Source organism: Haliotis rubra, unplaced genomic scaffold, assembly GCF_003918875.1.
Source record: "Haliotis rubra isolate DU_JTF1 unplaced genomic scaffold, ASM391887v1 Scf134, whole genome shotgun sequence".
Lineage (NCBI taxonomy): Eukaryota > Metazoa > Mollusca > Gastropoda > Lepetellida > Haliotidae > Haliotis > Haliotis rubra.
Window position 1 is genome coordinate 1860766 of NW_025765270.1, and position 26715 is coordinate 1887480.

Sequence of the window (26715 nt, forward strand, 5' to 3'; positions counted from 1 at the left end):
TATTGTCAGTACTATTTGTATATGATGAATATTGTCAGTACTATTTGTATATGATGAATATTGTCAGTACTATTTGTATATGATGAATATTGTCAGTACTATTTGTATATGATGAATATTGTCAGTACTATTTGTATATGATGAATATTGTCAGTACTATTTGTATATGATGAATATTGTCAGTACTATTTGTATATGATGAATATTGTCAGTACTATTTGTACATGATGAATATTGTCAGTACTATTTGTACATGATGAATATTGTCAGTACTATTTGTACATGATGAATATTGTCAGTACTATTTGTACATGATGCATATTGTCAGTACTATTTGTATATGATGAATATTGTCTGTACTATTTGTATATGATGACTATTGTCAGTACTATTTGTGTGGTAATATGTAATCATAATAACACAAAAGAACGTTAACAAAATGTTTTATTTTACTGTAGGATTCATATTTTGTATGTTTGAATCGTATGGTAAATATTTAACGTTCATTAGAGTGAGCATTTCGATAGACTACTCTGCTCCTGTTGTGAAAATGTTGCTTTATACTATATCTCTCTTGAGGAATTATTCTCATTGAAATATTTGTCAAGACAAATTGTCCATTATACATTTACACTGGCAATACTTGTTCCAAAAGGAATTTAATCCACGTGGAGGTGATCAACGCTGACAAAACCTTATGCACGAATGAATTGTTTATCTACACAATAAACGACTCCCACAAGTATTACCACTATGAGTAGGGGTGCTCCGTTTGTGTGGTATACACACACGGATAGTCTGGTTGTGATGTTGGTGAGTTTACACACGAACAGTTTGACGTGTTTGGATATTTGTTTATCTGGGGTGAAGGTAAGGACGGGGTGCATGACGCCAGTGGGTAGATACACTGACCGAAGTGGACAATGGGGGTTTCCGTTGTGGGAATGGGTTGCCGTGGATCCGTACTTTTGGCAGAGGTCAAGCTTGTTTTTCTGACCTCTCGCATGTCTCCGTATTCAAGAAAAACAGGTATCATGGAAGTTTTCTCTCAGCAACAAATGTGGTACGTGGGTGACGCGGAGGTATATAGCACCCCAGATCGTTTGGAAGACGGACAAGGGCCAAGATACCAGAACAAACATTTGTGTCTTCACACACTCTCTGGTAGTTTCATCATAACCATCAGACGTCAGATTAATTGCAGTCTTCATCAAGCAGACGACAAATCAAATCGACCGTTCCACGTATCAGGTCTGGTAAAGCACCTACAATTTGTGAAGAACGATCCACCATTAAACTGAAGACATGTTTTGGTCTGAAACTCCTGCTCCAGCTCATTGCGTGCTGTGGGCGTCCCTCCTTCTCCTCCCGTCCATGGTGGAGGGTCACGGGCGTCTGCTGGAACCCCCGTCTCGAGCCAGTATGTGGAGACTTGGTTTTAATACCCCACCAAACTACGACGACAACCAGTTATTCTGCGGTGGTTACCAGGTGAGGCTAGTGACAATTCGAACTAATAAAAAAAACATTAAAATTTCTTACAGGTAACGAAATTTATGTCTGTTTTTCAATATCCTCCCTTTTATTGTTGTTGAACATAAAATGGGAGGATAATGATAGAATGGTCCCTGTCAACGTGCCATATTGGCTGCCAAGGCGGTTATTCTATTTCTTGATATATTTTGCTGGCAGCATTAGAGCGTAGCGTGTATAACAAAGTACCCACACTCTTGAAGGACATCATGTGTTGATATTAGGGCAGCAGCCGTGAATCCAGCGTTAATTCCTAGTTCACTTCACTAACGACATCTTAAATAGACAGAACCTTAAAATTGCGAAATCCTGCATAATATGAAACATTGTTTTCACCATGGTTTCCATTACAGAGACAATGGGAACGGAACAATGGGAAGTGCGGTGTTTGCGGAGATCCCTGGGACGGAATCCGCGAGAACGAGGCTGGAGGGAAGTACGCTAATGGTATCATCGTCCGGAAGTACAATCAAGGAGAGACGATCAGAATTGACATTGATCTGACCGCCAACCACAAAGGTAAGTTTCATTTATTTACATTAATAAAGATATTACCATCGGTGATGTGTTTTTTAATTCTGGCACTTTCATACCATGAAACGCTCCCGGAAGTTCGAGACCGCCTCCGTGGTGTAGTGGTTAGAGCGTCCGCCCGGAGTGCGGAAGGTCGCGGGTTCGATCCTCGACAGCGTCATACCAAAAGACGTTAAAATATAGTACTTGTTGGTCCCTGCCTGGCGCTCGACATTAATGGGTACAACAAGGACTGGTCGGCTCGGAGTCCGTATAATGTGTCTGAGTGGGGTATTCATGCTTCACTGCGGCATGGTATCTCAGTGGGCTAGCACTATAAAACCAGCTTAAGTCTGGGCTAGTACGAGCAGCCGCACATACACATACACACGCATGCACGTCGTCATATGAGCGAAATATTCTCAAGCACGACGTTAAACCCAATTCCACCACCACCACCACCACCCGGAAGTTCGAATCAGCCAAATGAATGTTTGATCACTAAAGTAGCATAGAGACAACCTCTCTATTCCACACAAGGTTGGACATACTGGGTCCAGTAATGGATTCACCAGCCCTAATCTGACTAAGTAGCGAGAGGAATATGTCCCTGTCCCGTTATCTTAGTGACCCTTACAAACATACAGCAAGCACGAAGAGCTCGTTTGGAAAGCATTGATGTGGAATTACTAAAAGGGGCACAATTGAAAACTGGAGTTGGAATTAATGTTTACACATCTCCTTCTCCTTACGTCAGGTTATTTTGAGTTCCGTCTGTGCCCCAACAACGACCCCTCCACCCCTATCACCCAGCAGTGCCTGGACAGACATCTTCTGAAGCATCCTGAGGGTAGCACGCGTTTCTTCGTCACAACATCACGTGTGGGCAAATACAACATGGAGGTAATACTTCCGGCGGAAGTGACGTGTTCTCAGTGTGTCCTGCAGTGGAAATACAACGCTGGTAGGTTTACCGATTTTACTTGATATGAAAAGTAAATATATGTTATGTTGCAATATATCTGTTTCCGTCTGTTTAAACCAACGATACCGAAAGATATTTATAGTATCCGTAAGGGACCAATAAACCTTGTAATATATACTCAAGATGAATTAGACTCTTAGAGTGGGAAATGTAAACGATTATAAGACAGGAGGTCCCCAGTAGCGCTTGGCACCCTGTTGGCAAGACGAATATATTTGACTGGGGTCATTGAGAACAAATCTTGCTTGTCTTGGTAGCACACATGGTATCATCGAAATACAATCTAGCATTTAGTTACTTCAAAAATTATTCACTTAAATACCACATCTTCTTTTGAGGGAAATTGAATTACATGTAACTATGTTTGACAACAGAGTTAAAGGTTTTGTACTAATTTTATAACACGTCAGTACATTTCTATCGTCGTTGTAGTTCGGTGAACTCAACGAAACATACACCTATAGATATGTACCTCTCCCTCTGACCAGGCAACTCTTGGGGATGTGAAACAAGTGGCCACTGCTGTGTTGGGTGTGGACCCCAGGAACAGTTCTACGGATGCGCAGACGTTGCGATACTCTCGTCTAACAGTCACGTGCAGACTGTCCACGTGACGCCATCTGGTGGTGCTACATCCGGGTGCTCAGCTAGCGGTCTGTGGACAGGGAATAGCCGAATTGTCACGTGGTGCAAGACAAACTGCGCCCTGGGTAACTGTCCCTCACAGCTCTGTTCCGAGGGCTGCCGTCACCTTGGCAACCAGTTGCACTGATTCTAATGCTCACCAATGAAGGTATTTTATGAGGTCTTGCGAAAAAAGTGCTCAATGTACATACCAAGTGTTTCTATGTTTATGCTATATTACGTTGATGATGTTTATTTTGTAATAAAACGTTGATAAACATTTATCGAATCGTTCCAATCCTGAACCCACTTTGACAACAAAGAAACGCTTCACTTGGGAAATATGAAAATGGCTGCCGTCTTTCAAGCGGACATCCAAACATATTTCGCCCGTCGAACTAATGAAACAAACAGAGAAAGCTGACCGGTTGAATGTCATGTTGTTAGACTTTGCTAATGAAACAAACAGAGAAAGCTGACCGGTTGAAGGTCATGTTGTTAGACTTTGCTAATGAAACAAACAGAGAAAGCTGACCGGTTGAAGGTCATGTTGTTAGACTTTGCTAATGAAACAAACGGAGAAAGCTGACCGGTTGAAGGTCATGCAGTTAGACTTTGCTAATGAAACAAACAGAGAAAGCTGACCGGTCGAAAGATGAAAGAACAGTTGAAGCGAGGTATAAAGGCTCCATTGCAGTATTTGGACACTGCTCTAAATTCTGTTAGACTGGGCTGACTTTAGCGTAGACACTGACTGACTGAACATATGAACTCTCGTTGTGTGTCTGTTAGACTGGGCTGACTTTAGCGTAGACACTGACTGACTGAACATATGAACTCACGTTGTGTGTCTGTTATATTCTTGTGTTTTTATAATGAGTGCTTCGGTCTATTTCGACACATTTGCAACATAAAAGTGCCGTACAAATCGATCGCTTCTGTCGTATTTGCATGGTACATTACCTGATAATATGGGTATTACGTGAGACGAGCCACTTTTTACTTACGGGTACCCGCTACTGCCTGACACGTGACTAAGCATGTGAATGTTGTATCCGGGTAATACATTATCAGGGAGGTATGTTTTGTGTGCTGTTTCCTGACGGCTCACTCTGCACTCTCCCAGCATATGGCTGCGCTCTGAAGGTAATAATATCTGGACCGGGCAATCCAGTGACTGACAGCATGAGCATCGTTCTACGAGCATAAAATGGTTAAACAGCGGTGCCCTATGTCAGCACCCTGGTATTGAAGGTAGACGAACAACGTTCCAAGCATATAATAACACATTGTATAATTAGCCGACCCAAACCCACGAGTCATAAATGACAAAGGTGGAATACATAATGAGGGGTATTTGTGTTAAACAGCGGTGCCCAATGTCAGCACCCTGGTATTGTAAAACCGGCATAGTGCAGTGCCGTACAAGTAAACAACTCTCAGTTAAAAGTAATCATTAAGTAAACAATTTCACCTCACACCTCTCAGTTAAAGTAGACACACCTAAGTAAACAACTCACCGACACCTACCTAAGTAAACAACTCTCAGTTAAAGTAGACACATACCTAAGTAAACAACTCTCAGTTAAAAGTAGACTCATACCTAAGTAAACAACTCTCAGTTAAAGTAGACACATACCTAAGTAAACAACTCTGAGTTAAAGTAGACACATACCTAAGTAAACAACTCTCAGTTAAAGTAGACACATACCTAAGTAAACAACTCTGAGTTAAAGTAGACACATACCTAAGTAAACAACTCTCAGTTAAAGTAGACACATACCTAAGTAAACAACTCTCAGTTAAACAACTCTGAGTTAAAGTAGACACATACCTACCAACTGTCATAGCTTAAGACTCACAGTGTTATCACGCATGACAAATCTGATAAAATTTAATCTCAGGCAAACAGGTTTCATGTGAAAAATAAATTTTGAAAACTTAAAGGTTCTGGCAGATCACATTGCACATACTCATATTCACGTTATCTTGAATTCAATCGAAGATATCTTGATATACGTTATACATATCCACAAACATATTAAAGATGTCTTCAATTCAATTAGAGATATCTTTCATTCTGTCCGGAACAGTTTTACGGATGCGCAGACGTCGCGATACTCTTGTCTAAAAGTCACATGCAGACTGTCAACGTGACGCCATCTGGTGGTGCTACGTGGGCAGAGAATATCCGGATGCTCAGCTCTAGTGGTACGTGGGCAGAGAATAGCCGGATGTGCAAGAAAAACTGTGCCCTTGTAACTACCCCTCACAGTTCTGTTCCTTGGCAACCAGTTGTATTGATTCTAATGCTTAGAGACCGCCTCCGTGGTGTAGTGGTTAGAGCGTCCGCCCGGAGAGCGGAAGGTCGCGGGTTCGATCCCCGACCGCGTCATACCCAAAGACGTTAAAATATGGTACTTGTTGGTCCCTGCCTGGCGCTCGGCATTAATGGGTACAACAAGGACTGGTCGGCTCGGAGTCAGTATAATGTGTCTGAGTGGGGTATTCATGCTTCACTGCGGCATGGTATCTCAGTGGGCTAGCACTATAAAACCAGCTTAAGTCTGGGCTAGTACAAGCAGCCGCACCTACACATACACACGCATGCACGTCGTCATATGAGCGAAATATTCTCAAGCACGAAGTAAAACCCAATTACACCTCACCTCACCTCTAATGCTCAGAAATGAGGAGATTTTATGATGATATAACGCAGATTTGTGAAAGAAGAGTTCAATGTACATAACAAATGTTTCTATTATTATATTATACTACGTTGATGATGTATATTTTGTAATAAAACGTTGATAAACATTTATGGAATTGTTCCAATTGACAACGGAGAAAGCTCTTCACTTGAGAAATTTAAAATGGTTGCCACCCAGCCCTTTACGATAAAAAAGCTTTTACAATGAAGAAAGGTAAACATATGGTGAACGTGAAAATGGTGAATCACTTTGGACATCATTGTCGTCACAAACGCCTGCCATGCATGTACAGGATTGGAGGGCTGCCGGTTTAGAGGGCTTCCACTGTAATAACGTTTGAAACTCTTGGATGATGTAAATATATTGACACTAAGATCTCAACTCATTTTGTCTGCTTTTACCAAGATATGAATGTATATATTTCCACAAATTCTAAAGTTTATCACAATTATGGCAAGAATTTATCACGTAGCAGAGAGATGCCTCACGTGCCGGCCCTCTACCAGCTCCAGAAGTACGCAGCTGCACTTTTGCTTCATGTCGCCGTTTCGGGAGTCGTCTCAATATCCACGGTCAGGGCTACCTAAAGCTACCTTTGTCTCAAGAAACTGACTGACTGACTGAGTTAGGTTTTACGCCGCTTTTAGCAATATTCCAGCAATATCACGGCGGGGACACTAGAAATGGGCTTCACACATTGTACCCATCTGGGGATTTCGAACCCGGGTCTTGGGCGTGACGAGCCAACGCTTTAACCATTAGGCTACCCCACCGCCCCTGTCTCAAGAAAAGATCCAGACATATTTTGAGATGGCAGATATCAGGGCTGTCCAGGGCGAGTTCCTTGGTGAAGAAGTGAAAGGATGCATGTTTCACAATGTATAAGCTATATGGAATGCTGCACTGATTAACCTCGTGGAAACTACTGCTATATAATCTCAGATTCCATTCCATGTCAGATATTTCATGTGTTTTGTTTAAGTTATATATTTTAAATTTCATATTTCAAGATGTTTCAAAAAGCATAGTTTGGAATGAAAGTCGAGAATACTGATTTCTGTTCGTTAACTCCCTGTTAGTCGGTTAGGCGTCCGCCCGAGAGCGGAAGGTCGCGGGTTCGATCCCCGACCGCGTCATACCAAAAGACGTTAAAATATGGTACTTGTTGGTCCCTGCCTGGCGCTCGGCATTAATGGGTACAACAAGGACTGGTCGGCTCGGAGTCAGTATAATGTGTCTGAGTGGGGTATTCATGCTTCACTGCGGCATGGTATCTCAGTGGGCTAGCACTATAAAACCAGCTTAAGTCTGGGCTAGTACAAGCAGCCGCACATACACATACACACGCATGCACGTCGTCATATGAGCGAAATATTCTCAAGCACGAATTTCACCTCACCTCACCTGTTAGTCGTTTCATTGGTCTTTTCAGGAAGCGTCGCAAAACGTCAAGTTGCCGTCCTCTACAGATAGTTTAATAATGTCCTAGGCTGGAATGAGAGTAATTAATGATTGTTGTGTTTAACCTTGTTTGTTAAAAGAGGCACTCTAGTTGTGTCAGTCCACAGCAAGTACTGTGCTGCTGTAAAGCATGGACACCCGACATGGTTTACTAACCCAGAGCCGATCGGTCTTTGCTTTAACCCCTCACTGCGCATGCCTGGGATAGGGAAACAACACGCGGCTTCCTTATACCGGGGGTCGAACTGCCATGTTTCCTCTCACGGAAAGGCTGAATCAGCTGGACCACCATGACTGGCTGTAGTGTGAAGATACTTGTAGATATATTTATTATACATGTGTGCATAACGGTCAAATTAGTTATTTTCAGCATTGTCTTTAACGCTACAAATTAATAGAATATACTTAATAATTAATAATAATATACTAACTTAATTCCTAACGAGATGTAGGAATGGAATACATCTCATAAGTCATACAATAAAACGCTTCTTTGCCCGGAATCACATTCAAGTCATCGTGTATGACATAGATGATCACACGGTTATTCAAAAATGTATAATTATTTGATAAACGAAAAGATCACATTAAATCATATGTCGTGAAGCTTAGTAGGCACAATGTCATTTAATTGCAAATTAAACAATATGAGTTTTGATCAAGGAACAGTAATGGGCGAAGTAGTAAAATTTTCAGTTTTGAAATAGATATGCCTCAGTTTTCATTCCGTATATGTCCATGAAAATAGCAGGTTAAAATTTCTAAAATCCTTTCTCAGAAACAGGCCACTGGACAAATGGGGTGCATCAGGTAATCTCAGGTGTCATGGTCACATCAGCCGGAAAGGGAACGACCAGTTACTAACTGTGAACTTAACACCAAAATAACATTTGACGGAATTACTGTTTATTCTGGGTACTGTGTACTGGGTACTGATAGATTCTGAGTGAGTGAGTGAGTTCAGTTTTACGCCACACTCAGAAATACTCCAGCTATATGGCAGCGGTGTGTAAATAATCGAGTGTGGACCATACAATCAATCCAGTGATCAACAGCATGAGCACAATTGGGAACCGATGACATGTGCCAACCAAGTCAGCGAGCCTGACCACCCGATCCGGACAGATTCTGTGAGCATCCTGTATAATTTATATCACTGGGTTGAGTTTTGTATGTTTTAACCAACAATAACAATTATGTTTGAAACAATTGTTCATAATATGCTGTTTCAGGGAACAACTTATGCACTATTTACTTCATCAGTTAGTGAGTGAGTTTATTTTTACGCCGCACTTAGCAATATTCCAGCTATATGTCTGTAAATAATCGAGTCTGGAGCAGACAATTTAGTAATCAACAGCATGAGCATCGATGTTCGTACTTGGGATTCCATGACATGTGTCAACCAAATCAGCGAGCCTGACCACCTGATCCCGTTAGTCACCTCATACGACAAGTATGGGTTACTGAAGATCAGCTCTAACCCGGATCTTCACGGTCAACCAAATCAGCGAGCCTGACCACCTGATCCCGTTAGTCACCTCATACGACAAGTTCTGTCAGTATATGTAGATCAAGGAAGACATACTGCGACTACACATAATGGACACCCACATTGAGGCACCTTTTTAAGGAATATCAGTAATGATATTTAAAACGAGCTTTGATGTTGAAAGAACCAACATTAGATGTTCCATGATCATAGGACTGAAGGAAAAGTATGAGGACGCGCCTTTGCTTAAGGAATATCTTTATATTAAGGAATATCAGTAATGATGTTTAAACCGTAGCTTTGATATTGAAAGAACTAAAATTAATGTTACAAAAACCAGGTGAATGATCATAGGATCTCTGGTGAAGTCCGTAGCACTGTAGGAATTGGGAACAGTATTCTTGTCAGTGATTCTGCCTCCTACCATGAAACGTTTGGAAAGTAAAGGCTGAAGGTTCTCTGACCATTTGAATATTGTGCCCGTCTAATACTTTGTCTGTCGACAGGCAGACAGGCAGGTTTGTTTTGTGTGTTGCCTTTAATATCTCAGTCAGCGGTTTTCCAGCATATGTGTTGTTGTGTGGTCCTGTGCGTAGAGCTGAGATCACGAATCTGTTGAAGATAAGCAACGTCGAGCACGGAGAGTCTTTGGATGGGTGACTGTGTTTGGCAGCTTGACTCCTGGGAGTTTCTAGGACTTCAGTCCTGCCCCACAACGAAGCACATGTCATACCTGTGGTCTCACCTTAGGCAGGTGAGTTTGTTCAAAATTACCTCCGTTCACCCAGCAGAAAATGGGTACCCGGTGAGATAAGTCAGCTTGTTATCCTGTAATACTGATCAGATTCTGATTACAGCGTCCAGTGAGCAACCAGTCAGATCGATACTAGCCGCTATATAAATGAATTATTATATACAAATTATTATGACAGCGGTCTGAAGATAACAGAATCTGCACCAGACAGTCCAGTGACTGACAGCATGAGCATCTTTCGACGTGAGATATCTAGATAGACTAACAACCTTCTAATTATATTTTAACACATTGTATTAATAACCGCCTCAGGGGCGGTGGGGTAGCTTAGTGGTTAAAGCGTTCGCTCGTCACGCCAAAGATTCCCCACATGGGTACAATGTGTGAAGCCCATTTCTGGTGTCCCCCGTCGTGATATTGCTGGAATATTGCTACAAGCGGCGTAAAACAGTAAACACTCACTCACTCACCCAATCACTCAATAACCGCCTCAAACCCACGAGTCATAAATGTAAACAAAGGTGGGCTACAAAATGAGGAATGTTTGTGTTAGTGAGTAGGTTGGTATTGTAATTGTAATGGTTGGCGGTGCGATCGAGTACAACCTCGTAGCTATAAAACCTCAGTAACTCGATTCCACCCCCACGTAAAGACTTCCTTGTTACAGATAGAAGCATGCCTGCCAACTGTCACGCCATTGGCTTGAGACTTAACCTGTTAATACCCACGTCACGTTCACCTGCTAACGTCTTATGAAATGAGATAAACTTAGATTTAGGGTCGTAGTTAACTTTTCTCAAAGGGGGGTGGGGTGGGGCACAACTAACCAAATATAATATGATATCACTGTAATTTGATTGTTATTGATCATATGCTTGTCTGGTCCAGAATAGATTATTCACTGGCCGCCCTGATCGTGTTTGAAATAGAACTAACTTTGGCGTTAACATATATTCCATCACTTCATTGCACTTCATGCTAGCTAGGTGCCTGGATATGACCGAGGGGAGTGTTTAGTCATTTCCCATCTGCTCACATATTATGGTCGATAAACACAAAACCGACACGTTTCTACAACATGGGTCGCGTAAGTCCCGAATAGGACTCAACCCAACACAAGTACTAGAATTTGTATTTTACTAAGAAAGTGTAATCCCAAATATAACATATGTTACAAGGTTTAAAAGGCCTTTAAACGATAATTGTATGGCACGATATAGTTTTAAAAACCAAGTTCCTTCTGTATCACGGCAAAGCAAAATGAACAACATTAAGATATTTTGGAGAATGAAGCAACGGAAACTTCATGTTGAAGTAATGCAAAGCTATTACCAAAAAGTTAAAATGGCCATAGAAAAAGTCAAAATGGCCATACATTATTCCCTTTCTAATTCTAATTTGGGACATATAAATAAATAATGTAATTCGTCACCAATATCATTTAGGCTACACGTAGTACACTTTCTATCACCCGTGAACGTCCGGGCTAGAATGAGCCTTCAGTAACCCATGCTTGTCGTAAGAGGCGACTAACGGCATCGGGTGGTCAGACTTGCTGGCTTGGTTGACACATGTCATCGGATCCCAATTGCGCAGATCAATGCTCATGCTGTTGATCACTGGATTGTCTGGTCAAGACTCGATTATTTACACACCGCGGCCATGAAGCTGGAATATTGCTGAGTGCGGCGTAAAACTAAACTCACTCACTCACTCTTTCTATCATTTACTGGGATTCGTCGCCATCTACCTGTCTCGATTGGAAGAAAATGATTGGAAGTTCGAAATTTCAAGAAGTTATTGTAATGCAGACAATTTAGGTATGGTTCAAAATTGAGAAAAGGATTTTTGAAAATGCTATAAATGGTTGCTTTGGAAGAGGTTTCGATTGTTGACATCCATGTTTGCTGATAAATATCTTTTAATTTACTTTTGATAACGGCTTTAAGCCAAAATATAATTTTAAAATTTGGGGATTTCCAGATGAAACTCAGTCCAAGATTGTTGAAAATGTTCTCAAGATAGATTATCCATTTATGTTCACACTTGCCAAATATATAATCGTTAAATATTTTTAATTTATATATTTAGAAGCATGGTTTTGATGATTTTCCGGTTATAAGTTTATGCCCCAAAACATACCATTCTGCTTTTAATTACATTTAACGATTAATTGATCGGTTACGGCTTAATTAGTTAAAGGGGCACTCATGGATTCACATCTTAATTAAGGTTGCACAACGTATGTAATCACATGTTGAATAGTAATTAACGAGCCAATTTAAGGATAAGTCGTCATGTTTTCTAATGCCTATGCATCTGACACTCATTTTCACTTGTGCCGCCAGAAGTTTACCAGGCTCTATGGGATGTTCCGCTGAGCAACGAAATCCGAGAACAATACATTCGTCACCACTCGCCCCTTTCCGTAACCTCGCTATTCGGCTTGTGGCGCGTTACGGTGTTGTCCGAAAGATTCCGATAGGCGATATCCGCACATGCGCATTAGCAATAGCAACGAGATAAACAACAATGGCGGAATGACAGCATGAAGCAGAGAAGTAGTGTCAATACATAGTGGTTATTCCCGACATTTTAGAAAATATGACACTCAATCCTCTATCAAACCCAAAGGGGCTGAAATTACTCTGTGAACTTTGTCAAAAGCCAGCCTTTATACAATGCATGCACTGCAGAGTGACCTATTACTGGTAAGTTGACCGTTTCTTCTCCAATTTCTTCACCTCCAGTGGGTCCACGTTTCTTTGTTGCCATTAATTGTCATCATGTTTATGCTAGTACGTGCAATGACCGAATCATGATGTCATATGGCAAGTGATTCGATAATGTTCGCGTCGAATGTAGGTGACTGTAAATAACAGTCAAGGATTTTTTAATTCATAACATGATTTTGACAGGTGCTCCGGAGATGTCTATGGTAAGATAAAATAAACTTTATTGTCCCGCAAGGGAAATTTGTCTTGCATTCAAAGAGCCAATACAAGAATATAACAACAAATGATTTAAAGTATATATACACAATGCCAAGCTAATCAGAATATAATGTTGAATTATAACATAATCAAAGTTCATGATATAATAATCACTCGTGCCTCATCATAGATTTCATTATTACAATTTTGGAGGAAGATTAAGAGGTTTTATGCTGTATGGGACAAATGATTTTGAAGTTCTATTAGTTTTGTAAAACATGATTTTGAAACAGTGGCCAGAAGGCAGAAGTTCATAACATTCATTTAAAAAGTGTGATGGATCCGATTGAATGGCCAGGGCTTTCTTCTTAACTGTTGATTCATACTGAAAAGGTAGAGGTTCGAAATTGAAGCCGCAAATTTTGCTGGATATGTTTACAATTTTGTCAAGTTTGTTTTCTGTTTAAGAGGAAGATTGCCATACCAGGCATGAAAGCAGAAAGTTAAAATACTATTAATGAATGTTTGGTAGAATCATTTTAAGATATTAGTGTCTACATTAAATGATCGCAATTTTCGCAGAAAGAAAAGCCTCAGTTGTGCTTTCCTATGTACACAATGTGAATTTGATTTCCATGAAAGTTTATTATCAATGATAGTACCCAGATATTTATACTCTTCTACTGTTTCTACTTCCTGTCCATCAATACAAACTGGTATCAGTTTTCTTTTTTTGCTTCGGAAGTTAATTATCATTTCCTTTGTTTATGTTCAGGGAGAGGAAATTGTCTTTGCACCATGAAGTAAACGCATCAATATTTCTCCTATACTCTAACTCCGATTGACGAATAAACCCAACCAAAGCAGCATCATCAGAAAATTTGAAATTCAAACTAACTATCCAGATGTAAAAACCTATAAATATGCCCTAGTTACCAAACATTCTAGTTACCGAGGTCTGGTGCATTATTGAAACTTATTGGAGGATTTGCTTGCCTCAAACTTATTGGTGTATTTACTTGCCTCAAACTTATTGGAGAATTTGCTTGCCTCAAACATGATAATTTTAGTAACAAATCCACTCCAGTGTTTTATCACAAGCTATGAACAACTGTAACTGGTGTAACAAAAGTTTATATTCAGTTGTGTATGAATTGAATAGTTTTTGGCATTGCAGATAGTAACTATATTGTCTAAGTTGTCTAGATATAAACTCTATATGTGCAAGATGATATAAGATGCAGGCAATTATCAATGTGTTATGCTACACAATATCCCTGTATATAGTGTATTGTTTGCTTGGGATGCTTCAGAAACATTTGCTGTTCTCTCACTAATGATATGAACAACTTTATCTTAAATACAAGCCATCATCCCAGTGTTTTACATTGAATTAGTGCCATCATGCAAAACAAATCATTACACAACGTAAATACTGTCATATGATGTCTGAAACCAATGTGATGATATTCACATGGTGTGACAGAGACAAGCATGTAACAGTGTCTGGACCAGACATGACAGTGATTAACATCATGAACACGATCCTCACTAACGTGTCACAATGACAGGTCATCAAACCTGGACACCAATCCATTAATTTGCCTCATGTAACCATGTATATGTTGCTGGGGTGTATTCCAGTCAAGAATCTCCACCAGGATGGCCTGTGGATACCAAATTGTCACTGCCATTAATTAAGAATTACAGTTCGCTCTACCACCATGTATAGTGTAATATAGCACACTTTTGCCCTGAACTATTATAGTTAAAGTACGAGGGCGCTTGCGTCCGAGTGAGTTTACGTTATAATAGTTCAGGGCGAAAGTGTGCTTTATTACACTATACATGGTGGTAGAGCAAACTGTATTTCTTTTCTAAGATGCCAAATGTAATACTTTCTAAGGATAATTAAGATTAATTTAAGGCAGTAAACTAACGACGGTGTCGGTGACCTAAATTAAGAATGCTCGCACAGGGCTAACTGGCTCGCTGTTCTATTGATGTGTCTGCCCCCCTACGTTAAGACGAATGTTACCAGAAAAAAGCAAATGATAACAGTTTGATGACGGTTTATGTTCAGATTAAATATCTTCTCTGAATTATTTTAATTACATCTGTCATTAACGTAAACCATATCGGGCAATATGAATGTCGCATTTCTACTACCAACGTAAGTTTAGATGAGTACATCCAGATGAAGCTGAGTAGTCAAGCGACATTCCACGATTGCATTGTGGGAATGTATGACATTGCGAACGTTACCGTATCGCTGAAAACTTGTGAGTCGAATTGACACATTTTAACCGTCGTAAAACATAAACGTAATGTTTCCACCAGTGTTGTTAGCTGCATGAAGCAACTGCAAACCAAGAAACGGGATGCAACGGAGTAGTTTACTGTAGGAGGCCTTACGAGGCGATGACAACTGACATGCATCGTGACGTCGCTTACATTGTGACATAATGTAAAATGGTTCGATTATGAGGGGGCAGACTAGAATGGCGCAGTGACGGGATAACGTCATTCAGTTGTTACGTCATCAAAAAACTATACCTTTATTGTCTGATAATGTTTGTTTTTTCGATTGTTCTAACCGCTAGGCATCTTAGAAGTATCTCTAAAGTTGCAAGTTTCTGTAGTGTGTATTGGTCAGCCATGTGTGTAGATGTTGTAGGTTCATATCTATAAGGTTTGTTTTGATTCACTCACATGGTTAAATTAAACCATATCACTTCATTAATTCAGTTTATTATTTGTGGTCATGTGAATCAGTTATTCATGAATGTTTTTAAAGGAGTGTTTTTACGTTCATTTGGGTGTTATTTATCAAAGCAAGGTATGCAAAACGGAATATATCCAAGCCAGGCAGGATAATAGTCACTGCTTTTATATGTTTAATTTGACAGTACTGTTTCCACTGGTAATTGTCATGATAAATTTACACTGTCATCACGGTCAAAACATGTCAGTGAAGTTTTTAGTACTTGATTCACTGAACATATTGAATAATACATTATCTGCTGACATGTTGTTGTTTTCAATACCCAATATATGCATTGATTGCCCCTATTTGGGATATTTATCATAGTAGTAGCCTCATACTCATAGCAGATTTGGTGCAGCCATTTATATATCATAAATATATCAGCAGGTGATATGTGAAAGTAAAATATTTGAAAAATGAGGTGAGTTGAGGTGAAATTGGGTTTAACGTCGTGCTTGAGAACATTTCACTCATATGACGACGTGCATGCGTGTCTATGTGTATGTGGTGCTGCTTGTACTAGCCCAGACTTAAGCTGGTTTTATAGTGCTAGCTCACTGAGATACCATGCCGCAGTGAAGCATGAATACCCCACTCAGACACAGTATACTGACTCCGAGTCGACCAGTCCTTATTGTACCCATTAATACCGAGTAATGCCGAGCGCCAGACATGGACCAACAAGTACCATATTTTAACGTCTTTTAGTATGACGCGGTCGGGATGCGACCTTCCGCTCTCCGGGCAGACGCTCTAACCACTACACCACGGATGCCTTGAAAAATGAACATGACAGATGTTGACTTGGTGTGAGATGATCCTTCAGCATCTAATATATTACATGATTTGTCATATTCCAGTGGGGCAGAGCATCAGAAGGCTGATTGGCTTGGCATCCATGAGAAGATCTGTGATAGTCTTGTCCCACTTCGTGTAAGTGCTCCCTTCCTCCCATCAGATGAGGAGCGACAAAAGAGGGAAAAGGAATTATCTGTGAAAAAGGTGAGCAGAACAAACAAACAAACAAAATCTAGTAATTTATTGTGACTTCAGCTGCACTTGTCTGGTTAGTAATATCAATGATACTAAATCAACACATGTCCTTGACAGCGGCACATGATCGACCTGACACGGACGACAGGTCAGAAGTTGTTGTTTGAGGGGAAGCATGAGCAGGCAGTACCAGCAGCGATGCAGTCCCTGAGGTTCTCCATCGACGTCCATGGCTTGTCCAGTATAGAGCTGGTGCCATCATACCTCATCCTGGGAGAAGCAAGCATAGGTACATTTCCACATTATATACCAACAAGAATTACAATCAGTCAGATGAGAATGTTGGGTTATATTGTTTGAGAATTGACGTCATTTCTTTTCTCTATATTGATATGGAAATGTTAGGTCACATTACTAAGGATCTACTGGTAGTTTAGTGGATGTTGTAAACCTCAGTACGTGTATCTTAGTGCTGTGTAGATTAGTGGTGGTCCGATTAATTGAAAAAATCGAAGATTGGTCGCAATGACTAAACGACCAAGCAATCTATCATGTTTTCTCATAATCGAACACAAACAATTCTGGAACACTTTTTGCATTAACAATATTTTTCACACGGTTGGTTTTGTCTGTTACATTTCATGAACACAACATGCTCATTCAAAGTCACAACTGAATTTATTTTAAAGACGACAAGAAATTTATGTTCCTAACATACTAGTCATCCTTTAAAGATGTGCAATTTGCAAAAATCACCCCAAGAACTGCATGTATTTTCTTTATTTTTTGTGCATTAACAAAAATAACCAGGAAAATTTCATAAATGACGCTTAACCAATTATTTTCGATGATTGATCGGTTGTCATGAACCAATCATCAATTACGAGATTTTAACCAATTCCCAACACTAGTGTAGATGTCTGTGTCCCAGCCAGGCGAACAAGAGGTTGAGGACAGAGTCTCTGATCATCATATTAGTTGTCTTATAGCCTTACAATAGGAAATGATGGGACCTACTCTACATCTGGATAGGACAGGATATTGACAGGCTTCCATCCAACAAATGTGTCACTTAGTCTGCTCACCCTGTGTCTTGTTATATCCAGTTACCTTGTGATAGCCAGGTGTCATGTCACCAGCTATTTTGTGATAGCCAGATGTCATGTCACCAGATATCCTGTGATAGCCAGGTGTCATGTCACCAGATATTTTGTGATAGCCAGATGTCATGTCATCAGATATCCTGTGATAGCCAGGTGTCATATAACCAGATATCCTGTGATAGCCAGGTGTCATGTCACCAGATATCCTGTGATAGCCAGGTGTCATGTCACCAGATATCCTGTGATAGCCAGGTGTCATGTCACCAGATATCCTGTGATAGCCAGGTGTCATGTCATCAGATATCCTGTGATAGCCAGGTGTCATGTCACCAGATATCCTGTGATAGCCAGGTGTCATGTCATCAGATATCCTGTGATAACCAGGTGTCATGTCATCAGATATCCTGTGACAACCAGATGTCATGTCATCAGATATTTTGTGATAGCCAGGTGTCATGTCATCAGATATCCTGTGATAACCAGGTGTCATGTCATCAGATATCCTGTGACAACCAGATGTCATGTCATCAGATATTTTGTGATAGCCAGGTGTCATGTCATCAGATATCCTGTGATAACCAGGTGTCATGTCATCAGATATCCTGTGATAACCAGGTGTCATGTCATCAGATATCCTGTGATAGCCAGGTGTCATGTCATCAGATATCCTGTGATAGCCAGGTGTCATGTCATCAGATATCCTGTGATAGCCAGGTGTCATGTCATCAGATATCCTGTGACAACCAGGTGTCATGTCACCAGATATCCTGTGACAACCAGGTGTCATGTCACCAGATATCCTGTGATAACCAGGTGTCATGTCATCAGATATCCTGTGACAACCAGATGTCATGTCACCAGATATCCTGTGATAGCCAGGTGTCATGTCATCAGATATTTTGTGATAACTAAGTGTAATATCACCACTTGTCTTGTGACAACCAGATGTCATTAACCAGATATCCTGTGACAACCAGGTGTCATATAACCAGATATCCTGTGACAACCAGGTGTCATATAACCAGATATCCTGTGATAACCAGGTGTCTCATCATGATATGATGTCAAGTCATATCCAGGTGTTTTGACACAACCATGTCTTGTGGTCCCCAGGTTTAGGTAGATTAGCACAGGCGGAAGAGTATCTGGCACAGGCCCAGTGGACGGTGTTGAAGACACCAGAGTGTTCCAATGCCATCAAGTCCAAACTGTACAGGAACCTGGGACTGCTGTATGCTGCCAAGGGAGAGTATGGTGCAGCGTTGAGGCAGTTGGCAGATGATGTAAGTACCTGGAAGATGTAGATGCTGTTGACATGATATCAGCTTACAAGGACTCTTTAATCCAGCAACATACAGACAGTATAATTCCTCTGTGTACAGGGTAAAATGATGATAAACTCAGGACTTCATGATTCATTAGTCTATAGACTTGATAGTAATACATGTATATGATTGCACAGGAACAGATGCCCAGGATATTTAACTTTACAGTCTGTGTATAAAACATAGCCCGTCCCATCGTCCTTGACGGTCTATATTTGTGAAGGACGGTCTATTAAAGAAGTAAGGTCGCCATTTGGTCAGGGGAAATATTTATAAAAATAAACTTAACTTGGTTTGAACTTCATCTTATGTATTATTTTTTCATTGTTTTAGTTTTTGGGGCTGGCTGTGTTTGTTCAGGGACTGGTCACTTTTTTTGACAGCCAGTCCTTGGACAGGCCATATTTCAAACTATTTTATACACTGCTTTACAGTGAAATACTGTTGAGTAGAAACGTGATAAGTAGGTAGTTGTTGCAGACTGTCTGCTAGATGCATGTGGTAGTTAGTGATAAATAAAGTCAGAAACATCCTTGTCAGCTTAATGGCAAACCTGAATATTGTTTGGAAGATTGTGAGGTGTTGGTCGCCGATTGATCAGAGGTAATCATGTTTGCACAGATTCCTTACTTTGACAGAAGCGGGGAGTACAGTTCTTTATACAAACCTTTCACCTGTTGATAATCTAAAACTGTGAGAAAGTTGATTGAGAATGATGTATTTTCCACTATCAGATTTATCATGCCTCAGAAGAGTTTGGAACTGAGGACATTCGGACCTCAGGGGGCTATTTCCACATGGCCAATGTGTTTTTCCGCCAGGGAAAGATGGACATCGCTGACACACTTTACAGACAGGTAGGACAGGATTGGATCAACACGACAGTATTTTTGTGTTTTCTTGCGTCTCCTTCTAATTACCTTTAATTCTGTCTTTATTATAACTGTCAGAGGGGATTAAACCTATATTGTACTGTGCCACTGTTCCTGTTAAACTTGTGTGAAGCCCATTTCTGGTGTCCCCGGCCGTGATGTTGCTGGAATATTGCTAAAAGCGGCGTAAAACCAAACTCAGTCAGTCAGTCAGTCCTGTTAAACTTGTTGAGGCATTGCTGTGTGATGTAGCTGCTGTCGTCTGTCATAAATAAACAGTGTCTTTCGGCTCAACAACTATTGGCCATGTATGATGTGTTGGAATGGAGATGTGACAATAAAGGATGGCCTCTCCTATGTTCCAGGCTTCCACCTGATGGTGTATTATTGTTAACAAGAACAGTAATAGAGTGTAACAAGTCCAGGAGTATGTCATGTAGGAGTTTATATGTTGCTGTTGATCCAGGTGACGAACATTTGGCATCATCACCTGAACCGCATCGTCATGTCACGCACCCGGACCCCAGAGATCCCTAAAGGTGTTGGACCTGGGGCCGTGGAGACCCTGGAGGAAGAGGAGGAGCCACTAGGTTGGTGGACTACTGCCCATTGTTAACACAAATATGAAACTTATATAAATGTTTTCTTATGGAATCCTTGTGGTGTTCCTGTTATATGTGTTATGTTACTGACATATCCATGTTGTGTTCATACCTGTTTTCATCCTGTTACCAACGTATCCCTTTCCGATCCTTATCCATGTTGTGTTCATACCTGTTTTCTTCCTGTTACCAACGTATCCCTTTCCTATCCTTATCCATGTTTGTTTTATATCTGTTTTCTTCTGTTACCAATGTATCCCTTTCCTATCCTTATCCATGTTGTGTTCATACCTGTTTTCTTCCTGTTACCAATGTATCCCTTTCCTATCCTTATCCATGTTGTGTTCTTACCTGTTTTCTTCCTGTTACCAATGTATCCCTTTCCTATCCTTATCCATGTTGTGTTCATACCTGTTTTCTTCCTGTTACCAATGTATCCCTTTCCTATCCTTATCCATGTTGTGTTCATACCTGTTTTCTTCCTGTTACCAATGTATCCCTTTCCTATCCTTATCCATGTTGTGTTCTTACCTGTTTTCTTCCTGTTACCAATGTATCCCTTTCCTATCCTTATCCATGTTGTGTTCATACCTGTTTTCTTCCTGTTACCAATGTATCCCTTTCCTATCCTTATCCATGTTGTGTTCATACCTGTTTTCTTCCTGTTACCAATGTATCCCTTTCCTATCCTTATCCATGTTGTGTTCTTACCTGTTTTCTTCCTGTTACCAATGTATCCCTTTCCTATCCTTATCCATGTTGTGTTCTTACCTGTTTTCTTCCTGTTACCAATGTATCCCTTTCCTATCCTTATCCATGTTGTGTTCATACCTGTTTTCTTCCTGTTACCAATGTATCCCTTTCCTATCCTTATCCATGTTGTGTTCATACCTGTTTTCTTCCTGTTACCAATGTATCCCTTTCCCATCCTTATCCATGTTGTGTTCTTACCTGTTTTCTTCCTGTTACCAATGTATCCCTTTCCTTTCCTTATCCATGTTGTGTTCATACCTGTTTTCTTCCTGTTACCAATGTATCCCTTTCCTATCCTTATCCATGTTGTGTTCATACCTGTTTTCTTCCTGTTACCAATGTATCCCTTTCCTATCCTTATCCATGTTGTGTTCATACCTGTTTTCTTCCTGTTACCAATGTATCCCTTTCCTATCCTTATCCATGTTGTGTTCATACCTGTTTTCTTCCTGTTACCAATGTATCCCTTTCCTATCCTTATCCATGTTGTGTTCATACCTGTTTTCTTCCTGTTACCAATGTATCCCTTTCCTATCCTTATCCATGTTGTGTTCATACCTGTTTCTTCCTGTTACCAATGTATCCCTTTCCTATCCTTATCCATGTTGTGTTCATACCTGTTTTCTTCCTGTTACCAATGTATCCCTTTCCTATCCTTATCCATGTTGTGTTCATACCTGTTTTCTTCCTGTTACCAATGTATCCCTTTCCTATCCTTATCCATGTTGTGTTCATACCTGTTTTCTTCCTGTTACCAATGTATCCCTTTCCTTTCCTTATCCATGTTGTGTTCATACCTGTTTTCTTCCTGTTACCAATGTATCCCTTTCCTATCCTTATCCATGTTGTGTTCATACCTGTTTTCTTCCTGTTACCAATGTATCCCTTTCCTATCCTTATCCATGTTGTGTTCATACCTGTTTTCTTCCTGTTACCAATGTATCCCTTTCCTATCCTTATCCATGTTGTGTTCATACCTGTTTTCTTCCTGTTACCAATGTATCCCTTTCCTATCCTTATCCATGTTGTGTTCATACCTGTTTTCTTCCTGTTACCAATGTATCCCTTTCCTATCCTTATCCATGTTGTGTTCATACCTGTTGTCTTCCTGTTACCAATGTATCCCTTTCCTATCCTTATCCATGTTGTGTTCATACCTGTTGTCTTCCTGTTACCAATGTATCCCTTTTCTATCCTTATCCATGTTGTGTTCATACCTGTTTTCTTCCTGTTACCAATGTATCCCTTTCCTACCTTATCCATGTTCATACCTGTTTTCTTCCTGTTACCAATGTATCCCTTTCCTTTCCTTATCCATGTTGTGTTCATACCTGTTTTCTTCTGTTACCAATTTATCCCTTTTCTATCCTTATCCATGTTTGTTTTATACCCCTCTCTTTTCCCTGTAGCTGATAACTCAGCTATAACTCTTCACTTATAACTCTTTCATCCCTTTTATACTCTTGTATTCACCAAAAACCCGGTTCCATTATCCACATGGGCACAATGTTTAAGCCCATTTCTGGTGTCCCTGTAGCTGATATTGCAGGAATAACTCTTCACTAATAACTCTTTCAGTCCCTGTTATACTCTTGTAACCTTAATATATCCTTGTTACGTTCCTCTTTCATTTGACCTGTGAAGATCCGGGTTAGAATTGATCTTCAGTAACCCATGCTTGTTGTAAGAGGTGACTAACAGGATCGGGTGGTCAGGCTTGCTGACTTGGTTGACATGTCATCGGTTCCCAGTTGCATAGATCAATTCTCATGCTGTTGATCACTGGATTGTCTGGTCCACACTCGATTATTTACAGACCGCCGCCATATAGTTGGAATATTGCTGAGTGCGGCGTAAAACTAAACTCACTCACTGACTCCTGTTTCATTCCAGTTATGTTGTTGTAACCCTGATATATATTCATCTCAGTTATATTGCTATAGCGCTAATATGTCTCTGTTTCCCCCCTGTAAAATACCCCTATAACCCTGGTAGACATCTCCTTTATTTCCCTGTTTCACCCTTGTTGTGTTTCTGCTGTGACACAGACGAGGCCCAGGAGGCTGAAGCCATCCAGGTCCTGAACGCCATGTACGACATGCGGGAACATCAGCCGAACCGTGCCGCCGAGGATCTGGCCACTGTGTGCCACGCCCTGGCTATGTTATACTTTGTTTTCCAGGACATCAAGAGGGTGGGTACACACACAAACAGCTTTACACACAGTATTCGGAGACCTGTTTCACACAGCTATCACAGTGTGACTGTCGTAACTCTTATACATCGACCCCGTTTCACAAAGCTCTCATAAGCCTATGATCTCGTAACCTTTTTTGTAGCATTCACACCTCCTATACGGTAACATAGGAAGTACGGATGCTACGAGAAAAGTTACGAGATCTTAGGCTTACGAGAGCTTTGTGAAACGGGGCCCTGGCTCATTGGAAACAGATTCTGCTAATATATATGTCTTTTTATGATTCTTGTTTTCATAAATGAGAAACTCAAAGCATTTATTGAACATGGTTATTCATACCTCATGATAGATCAAGTTAATATATACAGTAATTGTTTGTTAGTAAAATGCTGGGGAGACTACACGTGACCCACTCGTGTTATTCCGGGACAAGCCGAATAGCGACTCATGCCCCTCTCGAAGGATTTCATATTGGCGCATGAACATCAGAACTACTTTAAACAAGAACGATAACTCTATCCCTGTTTGATTCCAATGTTTCTAAAAATCACCGAAGCACATGTACATTGTATTGCTTAGGTTGTTGTTTTTTGGTTTTTTTCACTTATTTATTTAAAGAATTAAACCTCTTTGATACAACTAAAAGAAGGAGAAAAACATATTTGTTAAAGACATATTCTAATGTAATTATTACCAGCTGTTCAGCTTATATTTCCAATTATCTTAATTAATAGGGTTCTTAATAGGGTTTTATCATCACAAATGGGAATTGTTTTATTGAATATACAAATAAAATTTAAAAAATTCAGCTACATTAAATCCCAAAGCAGATACTCAAATATGACTTTAAAATATTTCTCAAACTGAACATTCGTGTAACCTTGCTGTCACACCCCTGGTGGAATTTTAAATGAATTCGCTGAAAAAAATATGAATGACCAAAAAACAGTCGGACTAAAATATCCCCAGAGATATGAAATATAAGCCCAATGTTAAAGATTAAGGTTAAGGTTGATTAGTTACATACAAATACGATATTATTTTTTTTGAAACTGGTAGCGATTATAATTACATTTCCTAAAATTGGTCGAAGCGCACGTACAATCTCGCAAGATCGTCAGAAATACTCAGTTGGACCCATGAGAGCAGTTATGTCAACAAACGCACGTGCGTGTATTTGAATCTCTCACCGTCACTCGCATGATTCTTATTAAAAACTTCATAATTTGCAGCAAAATCCTTTTAGTTACGTTCTTTGTACTTTCAATATGGTGATATATATTTTTCATGATTTTTTAAACAATGACATAATGCCATAAACGATTTAAGTACTCAGGATTATTTTTATCAAAGCACCGCGCTCATTTACGCCTGTTCTGATTGGTTTGTCGTATTTTCGCACATAACAAGTATCGAGTGGGGGACGAGTCTTCTTGGAGGTTACGGAAAGGGGCAAGTGGTGACGAATGTACACATGTTAGTGTCCTTTTACTTCAGTTTAGAATCTGCATTCAGATCGAAACTCTTTGGTCAGAGAGTCAATATTAGAACTAAACGTTCTTGTAAAGATTTCTTCATTTCAATTGTGTAATCTCTGTTTCAGGCGAAGGAGTTTGGACGCAAGGCAGTTGTGGCAAGTGATGGTTCTCCTGATGACAACATCTCCCGCTCCATCATTGAGTTCATGAAGATATGTGAACATTATAAGTAGGAGTCTGCCATCATTCATTCACGGCAGAGGCAAACCAGCATATTTAAAGAGATTGGTGTCAAATGTTCAGACACTAATGTGGAGCTCCAAGAACCACAGCTCCTATGGAACTGTAAACAGTCTGTCAGACATCTCTACTCCAACATGTTACCTTTCATCATGGATGCTGTGCTTGTCTTGTAAAGGAACTAATACAGTGGTTTTCATGTGAACACCTTTAAACCTTCCACTGAGCAAATTTCGAAATGTAATCATGTTTTTGTATATATATTGTTTACTGTAGTGTTTTGTTATGAAGATATTAGATTTCTTGTTACACATGTTGAAATATATGATTGCTTCATGTGAAGTGGCTGAAGTTTTAAAACCAAATAACTGGTACTTAATGATTTTCTCAAGAGAAGCTGGTTTTCATTCAAAGTACTAAGCATGTCATCAGTATCATGTTCTGTAAATATAGTGTTGTGTATATTTTCTTCTTCCATATCTCTTTCTCTCTTTCTCTCTCTCACTCTCTCTCTCAGCATTCACCCAGGGAAGAGCATTTATGATTTACGAACATAATAAAAGCATCATCCCTTACTTGTAAACTGACTACCAGCCAGTTGTTGCCAATACGTCTTTGTAGCATGATGTGTTGTTTTTGCATGTTTTTATGAATACATACATTGGGAGACAGTCAGCTAGTATTCTTTCTTATTCAAAATAGTCAATAAAATATATGTATGTGATACAAGAAATTAAAAATGTAACTTGTATTAGTGTATGAATTAAGTCAAAAACCCTGCCAGACATCGCTGCTAGTAACTTCATAATGTTACCAGCCCAAGTGGATTTAACCAGAGCAGACAATCCAAAGAAAATAACTCAACTTTTACTCACATGTATGGAACATGTTATCTAAACTTTTCACCAGACCATCAAGCTGACTAGCTGTAAATTTAGACCATCCATCAGAAATCTAGCCTATCTCCGGCGGTCAGATGGTCCTTATTTCATACACCGTTTGTATTACATGTACTAAGAGGATCATATGTCTATGTCTCTGCCATGTTTATGTCTGTGAGATCTCAGGTTCTGTCTGCCTATTGGAAGCAGCTCTTCCACTGTTTCACTCACTCTATGCTGTACCTCATTACAGAACTCTGAGTTAATAGAACAGTAAATTGTGATTTTGAAACATTTAAGAAATAATAAGCAATACCGGTAGGTGAAACCTGGTTGCTGGACTGTAGTAGGTCTGTGTGCTGGGATCTGGTTGAATGAAGATGTTACCCAAACAAAAAAATCACAGTTTGACAATGGTCCTTTGTTTTTAATGCCTTACCAACATCTCAGACTGCTGACACTTGATACAAGCCATTAGCACTTTTATATAAGGACTTG

The 26715-nt window shown here is 40.0% G+C and overlaps 2 protein-coding genes across 2 annotated transcripts; both read left to right on the plus strand.

Moving 5' to 3' along the window:
• The first annotated feature begins 1305 nt into the window (after nt 1–1305).
• On the plus strand, nt 1306–3891 carry LOC124267855. Its single transcript, XM_046702846.1, has 4 exons — nt 1306–1491; nt 1887–2052; nt 2804–3010; nt 3520–3891. Exons 1-4 carry the CDS (start codon nt 1306–1308, stop codon nt 3801–3803), a joined length of 843 nt encoding a protein of 280 aa, XP_046558802.1. The 3' UTR covers nt 3804–3891.
• Nucleotides 3892–12589: 8698 nt separating this feature from the next.
• On the plus strand, nt 12590–26703 carry LOC124267825 (zinc finger MYND domain-containing protein 12-like). The gene is made up of 8 exons (XM_046702823.1): nt 12590–12784; nt 16634–16775; nt 16884–17055; nt 18983–19152; nt 19929–20051; nt 20533–20656; nt 23470–23615; nt 25222–26703. The coding sequence occupies exons 1-8, from the start codon at nt 12678–12680 to the stop codon at nt 25327–25329; spliced, it is 1092 nt and encodes a 363-aa protein (XP_046558779.1). The 5' UTR covers nt 12590–12677; the 3' UTR covers nt 25330–26703.
• Nucleotides 26704–26715: the final 12 nt, after the last annotated feature.

Bases quoted from the DNA above. Each gene is read 5' to 3' on its own strand.
- LOC124267855 (XM_046702846.1), top strand. From the start codon at position 1,306: ATGTTTTGGTCTGAAACTCCTGCTCCAGCTCATTGCGTGCTGTGGGCG. The intron at 2,053-2,803 runs GTAAGTTTCATT...TCCTTACGTCAG, and splicing joins TCTGACCGCCAACCACAAAG to GTTATTTTGAGTTCCGTCTG. The intron at 3,011-3,519 runs GTAGGTTTACCG...CCCTCTGACCAG, and splicing joins GCAGTGGAAATACAACGCTG to GCAACTCTTGGGGATGTGAA.
- LOC124267825 (XM_046702823.1), top strand. From the start codon at position 12,678: ATGACACTCAATCCTCTATCAAACCCAAAGGGGCTGAAATTACTCTGT. The intron at 17,056-18,982 runs GTACATTTCCAC...TGTGGTCCCCAG, and splicing joins CCTGGGAGAAGCAAGCATAG to GTTTAGGTAGATTAGCACAG. The intron at 23,616-25,221 runs GTGGGTACACAC...TCTCTGTTTCAG, and splicing joins TTTTCCAGGACATCAAGAGG to GCGAAGGAGTTTGGACGCAA.